Source organism: Anarrhichthys ocellatus, unplaced genomic scaffold (assembly GCF_004355925.1).
Source record: "Anarrhichthys ocellatus isolate YVR2014 unplaced genomic scaffold, GSC_Weel_1.0 scaffold59, whole genome shotgun sequence".
NCBI classification, from domain to species: domain Eukaryota; kingdom Metazoa; phylum Chordata; class Actinopteri; order Perciformes; family Anarhichadidae; genus Anarrhichthys; species Anarrhichthys ocellatus.
The window spans coordinates 40089-52303 of NW_022280089.1; the positions used below are offsets into that span (position 1 = coordinate 40089).

At 42.4% G+C, this 12215-nt stretch overlaps 1 protein-coding gene across 10 annotated transcripts in view; it reads right to left on the reverse strand.

The window, feature by feature from the left end:
* Positions 1-12215, reverse strand: part of arhgap32b (Rho GTPase activating protein 32b) — a 111919-nt gene that overhangs the window by 27206 nt on the left and 72498 nt on the right. For all 10 annotated transcript variants that reach the window (XM_031871604.1, XM_031871600.1, XM_031871602.1 and 7 more), the window contains 5 exons: positions 7297-7383; positions 3478-3615; positions 2347-2439; positions 1725-1847; positions 547-624 (listed from right to left, as the gene is read on the reverse strand). In XM_031871604.1, the coding sequence (XP_031727464.1) occupies positions 547-624; positions 1725-1847; positions 2347-2439; positions 3478-3615; positions 7297-7383 (519 nt within the window). The remainder of the gene's footprint in view (positions 1-546; positions 625-1724; positions 1848-2346; positions 2440-3477; positions 3616-7296; positions 7384-12215) is intronic.

A 12215-nucleotide genomic window follows, 5' to 3' on the forward strand; every position in this document is an offset into this window, starting at 1 on the left:
ACACACACACACACACACACACACACACACACACACACACACACACAACATGGTCATACTGTCTTGATCGTTTATTATGGACCTCCATTTTAAAATGACTAATATATAATTCAACAATTTGTTTTCTTATAGTCAAAAATGAGATTATGTGTGGTGTGTAGCACGAGGACATGAAAACGACATGATTCTGAGAGCTGAAACAGGGAAGATTGTAACAAAGGTCCTAAACATCAAAAGTTCCAATGTGTTGTCGGATCGTAGTGAAGACTGCAGGAATATGAATCAGTCCGGCGTTACAGGCGGCGGCACACACCCTGTAATCTGCTCAAAAGCTTCACATGAAATAGGATTCCCATCTCGCTTTGTCTTTTGACAAACTCAGGGAGTGTTTGAAATCGCTTTTACAAAGCATCGCTCTCTCCCCGTCCTTGAAACACCTCGGGTACAAACCGAATCAAAAGCTTACAGCCAGAGGAAGAGAAAGATAAAACGTGTGTGTGTGTGTTTTTTGGCTCTCAGCATGCAAAGTGTGTGTTAGCTGCGTACCTGGAAGCCGTGCTTCCCTCTCCACCAGGTGGTGTCTTCTTTCGGGGGCATGTCAATCACCGACACGATGTCGCCAACCTGCCGAGGGAGGACAGATAGAAGATGCGTCTCACTGTCTGTTTACCTCAGTGACTGCTAAAATAAAAGCAATTATATAACGATTGCAAGGGCATCATTTTGTTAAAGCTGCAACTGGTAACTTTAATAAAAGACAACTTTTTTCAAATTTGCTCAAACTGTCACTATATCCTGACAGACGTACATGAAAAAATCAGGTGGCTCTGCCTCCTGTTAAAGCTCCTAATGGCGTTGGCATGATTCTTCTGTGGCCGAAGGAAAACAAACAATCAGAGCCGAGGAACACAGCTGTCAATCAGTGGTTGCGAAGCTTGTGAACTCCGATCAACAGAAAACACAGAAACGTATTACAGTTAAGCTGTAAAATGACAACGTTTGCTCTCAACTAAGCACCGCCCACCAGCCAGAGAACATTTTCTCATTTTACAGCTAAACGGTCAACTGCAATATGTTTCTGAAAACATTTGAGGTGAGAAATAGGAAATGCAGAAACATAATCATGATTCATATTTAATCAGAGCTGCTTAGTTTGAGTTCAGCAGCTTCAAGAGCAGAGATCAGAGACTGACTGGTTGTTTTTCTTCAGGTGTGGTGGAATCTTGTGAACTCCATTAGGAGCATTAAAAGGATGCAAAGCCACCAGTAACCAGCTTTAACTGTTCCGAACCCTTTATCCTTAGGCGCCGTCTAGAAGTGGACCTATTGAGCTGCTGAGGTAGCTCACAGTCAACAGAATCAGCTTTATTACCAGCTGGGTTTTCATAGACAAGGACATGGTCTTGGTGCAAAAATATAAACGTGTTAGCGATAATAAAAAAATAAAAGTAAGTACTGCAAACAATCAAGAAGCATAAATAAAATGAAAATAGAATAGAATATTAAAAAAGAATAAAGTCTATATGGACAATTTATCTGTTTTAAAAATGAACCGAACAGATTCGACTTTTTTAACATTTGCATTTGAAAGACAGCTTTATTGCTCCATCAGTTCTTTTTCTTTCTCTGCCTACAGACGAGCAAATATCTGCAAGGTATTCTAATGGAATCTGTGTATGTGTGTGTGTGTGTGTGTGTGTGTGAGAGAGAACTGTTGTTGTCACCTCGAAGGACAGCTCGTCTGAGGCCTGGGCGATGTAGCGCTTGATGACGTGGGCAGCAGCAATAGCTGGCACGTTGATGGACGACTCTTCATGGACCAACAGATGATTTCCCTTATTGTCAACCTAGTACACAAACAGACAAGACTTACTCTATAGTTCAACAGTGGCAGCCATTGGCTAACAAATGACTAGGAGAAAAGATACAGCAACCTTTCCTTAGATCATCGATGAAGTTTCTCTGATTGCAACATGTCATTGTGATTTTGCTGCATTACAAACTCTACAGTGTTTTCAGACAGCAGCGCAAAACACGCCCATAAAGTTTTGCAGCTGAGTGACGTTTATTTGATTGCAATTATCCATATGGCATGGAGTAAGGCTCATTTGCATAGAAAGCGGCCAATTTTACGCCAAACGTCTGATAACCTAACTTAAATACATGCAAATAAAACAGGAGCACTGAGACGCTGTTTGCTTGGCAGCACAGTTTGGGGTGCTTTTCACCCTTTATGGGTGCTTTAACAATTACACGGTTTCTTTTTTTCTGTCCTTATTCGTGCAGGTTTAGTGAAATCGGCCTTCGGTGTGCTCCACAAAGACGGTAAAGACAGTGCAGTCTCACCTCCATCCACGTGAGGGCGGGCCCACAGTTGATCTTGTTGTCGGCGATGGCTGAGAGCCGGGAGAGGTACGCCAGCAACATCTGGGAAACGGACTAACATGGCAGAAAACACACAGGCCAGTTAGAGCCATTGCATTTACTTCAGATGGTACCGCTCACCACTGCAATAACCCACAACTAAGCTGTTACAATGGGTGTTAATGAAAACCATTAAAAACAATCCGCTCCTTGTGTTATGCGCTAGTAAACCACTTGAAATGACATTTGCAGCTATGACTCCAAATTACAAGGAGAACTTATTTTTATAGTTTCTGCAGGCATCTACACAGTTTTAGTTAACGATGACACGCAGGTTTGGGCTTTAGGAGCTGAGCTCTTCAAGTCTGAACCTGCAGCTACGTCACTGTTCACTATCGGGACCTCGTGCTGTACGTTGAAACCGGTGGCAAATAAAATCCAGGCAACAGTAGATGGAACAGTGAATCCTATAAACGCAGCCACTGGTGAAAGTGTGATGGAGCACCGCAGGCAGCTTTGTAAAAGCTATTATTCTGAAAGCGTCCAAACACACAATAGCCCTCTGTGATGAACTGGTTTTACCAGCTTGGATTTGATACCTAACCTCTGCATTCCTTTTAGAGCGTCAATCTGACCAGAAAGGTTTTTGTCCGGATCAGAATACATTTCACAGGCGGGCTGAAGAGGGAGTATCTGCCCACATTTCAAACTGAAGACAAAAGCCATGTGGATGACATTGGATATCAACGCACAGTGACAGGTTTCATCGAGATAACCGATACTGTGTTTGCTTGTTTTCCAAGTATATGGGCAGCAGAATACTACCATTTCGGGGATGACTAAGCACTGTATGGTTCAGGGCGAGCACAAACAATGCCGTGTGAGATTTAATACGGCATATTATGTGTGACAAAATGGTCTTTTAATAAACCTTTACCTGTGGCAAGGATTTATTTCAAGATAAAATGTGAAGAAAACAGGATCTAAATCCATTAATCCACAAATCTAAATCCACATTGGATTATTTTCTCTTGCAGCCCTGAATGCTTCAGTTTGCAGTTAAACATATGCCAAGTGTGTGTGTGTGTGTAGATGTGCGTTTTCAGTGCTGACCTCTGACTGGTCTGTCAGGCTGTCCAATCGAGGCAGCTCAGGCAGCTGTGAGAAGCGTCGGTCGTAGATACAGAGGTGCAGGTGCTTGTCCAGGACGCGGAAATCTTCATAGCTGCGCTTCACGATCCAACTCCGACCCTTCAGAACGACAGCAGAAACACAGGAAGCGGACAGAGAACACGTCAATGGTTAAAGAGCTGCATGTGACAAATGTTTCCATGCAGCTGCTGCCGAGTAGAAGTTGAAAGTTCACCCACTAATTAATATGAAAATAAAATCGAACAAATAAAAAGGAGTTATTGACGAAGAAAAAGACCCCACTTAAATGAAACCAACAATGTTTCATAAATCTATAGAATAAAATAGAAATAGGGCTGGGCAATGTATCGATATTGTATCAATTGTAATATTGTTACATGGCAAAACAAATCTCACTGAGTAAATAGTTTGTAAAAGCTCAAATAGTAAACCCAGCATTATCGTCGCAGTATCAATATTGAGGTATTTGGTAAGAAGTATCATAGTATTTAAATGGAAACAAAGAATTGGACTGGCCCTTCAGAAGAAGTAATACACAAATCCCTGTGTGACCCCATCAGGCAGCTTTACTTTGCTGCTAAGTGTTTCTCAACAGATTCATGTTTAATGAACACTTGTTCCTAACTTGTTCCTAACTTCCCGGCAGTACTTGATTTCCATTCATTTCCTTACAATACAATAACTGACCAGCTGAATCTATGTGGGTAGTTTTGTGGGTTCAGGTGCTGGAGGGAGCATCCAACATTTGAGTATCTGAGGGCAGCCTGCACAACAGCAACGCTGGAAATACAACAAGCTTTCAAATGTATAAGGTCCTTTATACAACAGCTGTGTAGGCTCACAGCTTGTCCTTTGGCTCTGCTTTTCTTTAGCTTCTTTAGCTTATATAGCATGCGTATCGCATGGTTTGAAAAGGATCTGCAGTATTGTGAAATGTAGCCTTACATCACTGCAACTATGTGCTTTGTAGTAAAAGGGATAAAACATGCAAACCACTGCTGTGCTCTTGTGCATAAAGCCCCATAAAGTCTACGCCTCATATACAGAGCCCCATTGCCTCAACTGGCTCGTCAATGTTCAGTCTGCATAGTCGGAATTCCAGTGTGGGAGCTCTTAGGTTGTTTTTTTTTCCCATCAGCTGAGCTTTCAGGTGTGAAATTGGCCTGTATTTTATGAGTACTACTTCAGGAAGGAAGAATCAAAATGATGAAATTAGAGTAATAACTGATTAAACTGAGAAAATAACATGTTATGATTCTGGTCACTGCATAAAATGGAGGTCTTTATCTGTCTGGCAGAACCTTCTCTGTTGCAGAGGCAGAATCCTGTTCCTCTTTACGATTACTTGTGGTGTTCCCCAGGGTTCATTCTCGGCACACTGTCGTTTTGAACTGGCATGCTTCCCCGAAGTGACGTGATACAAAAACCATGGTGCTCTCTTCAATTGCTAACAAGTGGCTAAATTAAACTTGTCTGGGACATTAAACGTCATCACGCAGAACTCTTCTACCTTTACAGCCTCGTTGTGTAAACTCAGCCTGTTATCGACTGTTAGCTGCCGATTGCACTCACGCCTCAGAAATCATAAAAGTGGTGTTCTTTGGTTATCTTCTTAAGATTATCTTGCTGCATTACGTGCAAGAATGATGAACCTGTATTTGCCTCAGAGTTTAATGGATTAAACCCAGTGGCTTTTGTCAAGGGAACCAGTGCGAGGCTAACCTTCGGGTTGGCCTGAAATAAAACAACACTTGTGCAGCACTCTGACAAAGAATTCTACCAGCCAGTTCAACAACAAGCAGGGCCGCCTGTCAAAGAAAGATGGAGCTCACTTCTTGCTGTTCATTCTTGCTGTTCATTCATCCACAAACAAATTTCCCCTTGGGGATGAATAAAGTATATTTCTATTCTATTCTATTCTGTTTTGAGGAAAACGTTAAGAATACTGTGCTGTTTCTTCTCTTTCCCGTCTCCTGGTGATTTACATAAAGGTATACATGGCCATACAAATAAAGTTGATATTATTACCATTGTAAAACAATTACCGTTAACTTGCTACCTGCTGTCATATCATTATCAGGTGTAACCCACAAAGGCAGGCTTTGCGGGTTGTCTGTTTTGGGCGAACATTGGAGTTGAACTTTGTAAATAACATTACAAGAAGAGCCACCAGCTTCTATCAGTATAAAGACAAGCCCACTACAACCTGCTGAGACTCTTGTTTTCACTTTGTGTTTCTCTGGGATTGTCTCTTCTGTTTTTGTCCCCACAGACACACTGAATACAATGGCAGTCTATCAAAAGATATAAGAAAAATGGCAATCAAGTCTCTCCTGGACTGGTATGCTTTGATACTGGAAATACCTTTACAAACGAAGAACATCAACAGCTTACTGAGCCCTTAATCGTAAAATGCAGTGATTAAATGCCAACAGTGCAAGGGCAAACCGATCAATCCACCACATTAAACGTGACTTTTCTTAAGAAATAAATAAATAAAATAAAAATTCTAAGAGTTCGTCCATGGATTCGTTGCATCTCTTTCATCCAGTAAGACCCACTGAGAGAGAGACGAGCGGTGGAAAAACTCCTTCGCTTTGATTTGGCCTAGAAAGATGCGTCTGTACCGAGGCCAGGGCTTGTGTGACTGGGGCTGCAGTGCACCACTCAGCCCACTGATCCTAGTGCTGTTTATAAAGCGCTGGCTGGTAGAGACGCGCTGGGGGGCTCGGGGAACTCTTTATGCTGTCCTGCCCCACTTTCAGACGGTGCTTCTGGCCCCCCCCTTCTGGCTCTGTGGAACCAATCTCACTTTGCTGTGCTACTTTCACTGTTTCAACTCTTTGCCAGCCACCCCCCCCCTTCCAAATAGAACCAGTGTAGATTTAGCAGTTTTCCGATGGCTGTAAGAAGTCGGAGTTTCCACGTAGACTGCCACATACTTGTGTGCAGTTGCCACGGTCGTGCAAATGGCATATGATCTGTAGAGGGAAATGCATGAAACCAGAATCAAAAATGTCACCGGGGGCGGCCGGGGCAGAGCTTCGGAGCAGCTGGTGTGCATGTGTGTTCTGATGGTTAATCAGATTTCTTGCAAAACTATATGATGTAATCATAAATAATGTGGCCGTTACTTTACTCTGACTTCCCTCCTTAAAAAGGAATTCTAAAGATGACTTTTTAAGTTTTCTACATTGACAAGACCTCTGCAATGATACGAAGCAAGGAAAGCACAGCCAGCTGGAGGAAGAAGATCCCCATTGGTGGACGCTGTCACCAACAACTGTTGCAATGAAGGATTGAGTTTTCCATGATTGAGGCATCTCAACAGAAAACACTGCAACTTAGATTAAACAGCAATCAAATCCCAAAAAGTCAGCCGAGGTAATATCCTAAAATATGCACAAACATGTGTACAGTACGTTGTGAAAGCTCAGGGTTTGACGACGTCATCCTTCCTGTCAGACATTCTTCAGAACCTTTCACCCATCTGGGCATTCATCCACGGCTGTTTTCGATCCACATCCAAAATTCCCACATAACTTGGATGTCTACGCGTTGCAGAAATGTAACGGAATTTGAGCCAGCGCTCTCACACAGGGAGGACTGCTGGATATGTGGCCGGGTTCTACAGAACCGTCATTTGCGGTTTAAGAGAAAAGTTGAAGGCATGAATACATCTTTACAAACATGAAGTGGAGTGAGAGTTTGTATCTAAGTGTATGTGTGCTGTGGGAGGTTAGCGTACGTACAGTATCTGTACTTCTGCATGACTCTTACCTGGCAGTATATGTGCACTAAGTACACCAGCTCCTTCGACTCATAGCCGTTCCGCGTCACTTCACACTGTTCATCCCCGAGGGACAGCTGAAAAGAAAGCGATTCAGGATTATTCCTAAAGAAGAAGTAGAATCAGATAGAGGTGGTGAGTGAGAAACCCTTCGACAGGTCCATTATTACAAACTCATGGGTGGACAGCAGAAATCTGCCATTTAAATTCTATTCATGATCCTAAGCTTTGCCAAAACCTGTCAGGCTGGCATGGAAACGTGCAGAAAAATAAGCAGGAGAATATTATTTTCATTTCATTTAATGATACAGCCATGACTGTTCCACTCAGAAGTGCAACATGCTGTAGCTTTAATGAAGTGCTGGATTTAAAATTAACATGAGCTCCTGTCAACCAGGGGAGGAGAAGTCTTTTATTAACTGTGAAGCTACTTTCAAGGCAATATTAGGTTTCAGTATCGCCTTTTACTTCAGGTGTCCAAGATATTATTACTCAGAGGAAACACACTTTTCATTTTCTGACGTCACTCTCCAGCCCATACAGACGAGGCGAGGATGAAGCAGGCAGCTTTTAATCACAGCTCTGGCCTACACTGCATGAAAAGAGGGCGAGCAAAACTAAATAATACCCTTATTCCACCAAAATTATACGCAGGGGTTTTTTTAAACATGGGAGACATTTTGGTTACTTCTTTTTTTATATCTGTTCCTTATTCGGTCTCTCGTTCTAAGTCACAAACCAGAGCTGGTGATTGCTGGAACAGTGTGAAGACTAACAGCGAAGGTTTAGATGAGTTTTGTTTCTACTCAGTTTGTATTGAGCGTGCTTCAATGATCAGCGAGGTAAAATGTGTTCTGACTGGAGTCTGGTGGCGGTGGGAGCATATCAAATGTAGGCTCTGTAGGTTAATAGATAATAATAAGTGTCCCAATCCCTGTTGATTTGAATCATTGTATTCACTTCAACGAATGAGCGTGTCCACCCGGGTGTCATGTCTCCATCACCGACTACTGCAGAGTCACTTGTCCCGGTAATGAATGCTGAAGACAAAAGCCGGATGTTTGTGGGTGTTAGTTTTGCCCAGCGGGAAAGGGGCTTAAGTCAAAGAAAAGGGGAACACATTCAAACCTGCACCAGGAAGCATCTGAAAGGAATTGTATAAGATTATACTGATGAGTTCCAAGTGGAACAGCGCTGACTTCCCACATATAGATGAAATATAGATGAGGAAACAAGCATGATGCTGGGAGCGTTGGTACAGCCATCTGCTTAGTACAGAGAATTATGGACAGCTGTGTTAAGGAAGAGGCTGCTGTCTACTACGACAGCTTCATCTTTACCATTTTGTATGTTTTAAGAAGCAGATCTGTTAGGTTGCCCTACTGAGAAAAAAAAGACTTGGAATAAGCAACGGTTACATCTTTCTTTGTTTATTATCATTATTATTAATTATATACAAAACCAAAATCATATATCCCTGCCACATAAAACTACTCCTGGATAAAATTAGACAAACAAACAAAGCACACCAAATGCCAAGAATGAAGCAAAAACATTTATTTTTGGTAATAATCCACATTGCGTGCATTATTATGTACTTGGATCACAATTCATTAAAGGTGCAAGATCCGAGATTGGAAGCATTTTGATTGCCTCTCAACATGTCGACAGCGAGCCTGCGGCTCACAGCTGACGGTGCTAACAGCGCAAACAACGGCAACAGCGCTGACAGAGCTAACAGCGTTTGACCTGAATTTAACCGGAGGGTGGGCTCATAGCTTCCACAACAATAACGTCGGTCGGTACGGCGGTATCAGCTGTAACCGCCGTATGAGAGCAGAGAGGCAGCCGTGAGTTAGCCGGGTTAGCACGCTCACATGCACTAAAAGGCACGCACAGTCGGCCCGGCTAAGTCATCAAAGCAGGAGATGCTCGGATAACAACACAGAGGGAGAGTGACTTCATTCTCTGCTCAAGTAGCCATTACTCCACTATATTTGTACATAGATAATAGTTGTTTGATGCTCAGGATATTGTATAGAGAATCTTTATAAGGTGTACAGAGTTGGGTCGTATGCTACTAGTTACATTACATTTCCCAGTCATGCCCTTCGCTCCATTCTGCTGACCTCCTATTGCAGGCAGGGCCCTTCTTTGAATTTACAGATACTGATGTTTAAGATTAAATTGGTGCCATTTCGTGCCATTGTTGTCAGTCCCACAGTGAGCTGCACTCAACTACCAAAATGGCGGTGTTTGTCCTGATATGTGAAGTTATATCAATGTAGCATATCCAAAATATTCTGGTTTGTAAAACAAGGCAGATGCTCGAAGCACAGCTGTACAGGATCCTAAATGTTCAGGTAATAGGTCATTAACGTCCTTTGGCAGAGTTCTATTTATTGAGCTTATGAGACCAGAGGACATTATGAAGATATGAAGTAGCACATCACATAGCCAGATGAGGTCTTTGCACATACAGTATGGAAGTAGTTCCAGGGTGCCGGGAGTCTCCTTCAGAAACAATGGTAATATTGTTCGATGCCACTGAACCTCGGCCTGGCAGTCCCTGCTGTTGACGATTGGCTTTCTCAAGCGTCTATCTCTGCATGCGTTGTTCTCAGTGCTCCTTAGGTTTGTACATAATTGGTACATCTCACCTCTCTCTCACAGCTGCATAGGTGACTTTTTTTCTATTCTATTTCAGCTTTTTAAATCTCAATTTGTTCAGATAAAAGAAACTGTTTCTGCTTTTACAACAGCAAGCATAAAAACCAGAGGTATTTATGTGCTCCCAAGGTCCACTGGGCAGATATTGTCTAAGCAATGTCATGGTGCCAGCGAGGGTGTTTTCACGGTAAAGAGTGCTTGATTTAAAGACGGTTGTTAGTGGAGGAGCAGCCTTCACGGAACAACAATGCCCGTTTCTGTGGCTGCGTCTCTTTTCAGAGACACAAACTAGAATGACAGCAAATGACCTAATTACCCCGCTGTTGTTCAGTATCAGCACCGAGCAACCCAGAAATATTTTGCACTCGGTGCACAAGCAAAAGACATTCTCTTCACAGAGCAGCAACAAGAACAAACTTTAGAAGTGAGCCCATAGAGGCAGACAGTTCAGCATTTCACAAGGACAAGGACAGCAGCCCAAAACCAACTGGGACTCAGGAGACAAGTGGAATAGTTTTGACTGACTGGGATCATGACTGTTGCAACAAACTAAAACTTAAAACATACAAAGCATTGCTGTTTTAATATAGAATGAAGCAAACCTCAAAGCTGTGCTGGAGGGCAGGCCAAGAGCAGCATGTTCATTAATACAATGATGGTTTACACCTCTTCAGCGTCCTTGCACTTGGGCTGCTGTCAAGTTTAGGCATGGACATTAACATTGTTTGTTGGACTTTTTATCTTTCTGTCCAGACTCAAATGTCTCAACAGCTATTGGATGGAATGCCATGGAATATGCTTCAGATGTTCCCCTCAGGGTAATAACTTTGGTAATCCCTTAACTTTTTTCTATCATCAGGTCAAAACATTTCCCCCAATACCTTCAAAACTAAAGACATTCCCATCATTCGCAAATGTTAGCACGCTAATACTCTAAACTAAGATGGTGAACACGGTAAACGTTATACCTGGTTAACATCTGGATGTTACCATTGTAGCATTAGCATTTAGCTCAAGGCACCACGGTGCCAATGTACTCAGTTAGTTTGGGCTCCTTAGGGCTGCGTCGGTCCCCTGCTATTATTAGTCATGTACATTAAGGATTACTCAGAGTAATCATGAAGACAGGTACAAGCTCTCACATCCGCTAATTGTCCGCCTTTTGTTCCATGAGGATCACAGTCATGGCCTAGTGGTGGAACATCAGTCTTTCCTTCAACTGACAGTGAAGCAGTTCACTGCTTCCCTCCTACAGTATGCGACTGCAGTTCAGCAGTACAAATATTTTGGGAACCATCCTGTATGATAAGCTGAAAAGGACAATTCAGATGTTTTGAGATGGGGTTGCATGAGGTACTTATCCATAGTCAGTGTTGTACCTACAGTAGATGGAGGTCGGCACGTCTCCAGTGTGGAGACAGGAGTACCAGCACGGGAGTAAAGCAATGTACTGCTGTGCAAAACGTGTTTTAGAAACCTAAAAAAAAAAATCAATATCAGTTAATGTGCACGCTATATTTAGAATAAGGAGCTGAAGTCATTGTATCCATCTATGCTCTCTTCAAAGCCACTGTCTCCTTTGACAAAAACTCTCATTTTACATTGCACAACATGGGAGTAACTGGTCTACTGCTGCCTCAATCAGTTAGTTTGTTTGTGATATTATGTGACTTTGGTGTTTTATGGGGTAAGTTTGGATTGGATATTACAAATATAGAGTACACTTAAAGTGATATAGATGTCTTATGGGTCTAAACTGGTACTCCTGTCTGTTTCTACAAACTGTCTACTGTAGGTAATACACTGAGTACGGATAAGTACAACCACACTTCAAAACATCCAAACGATCCCTTTAATACTAACAAAGCAATCATACGGTTTCACTGTATGAAAGAGGGAAATGTACAGCAGAACCCAGCTGCTTAAAAGCTATGCTAAGGTACAAACAACGAGGTAGTTAAGTGTTAGCATCAGCCACAACTTCAGAAAAACTGTGGTATTAATCAAACTCAGAGCCTTTGAGTTGGGAGCAGTATTTGAGCCATATTTAATCCGTAGGCTCCGAGACCCGACAACTCAGATTGAGCAACAAATATGTAACGATGTGTGCACATCATGAATTTCCCAGACAAACACTCTTTTAGCTACTGTAGAATCCACACAGGACTCCACAGTTACCCTTCAACACAGCCACCAGAGGGTGACAGGACTTTTGTTTTTACAAAGTTCACGGCAGGGC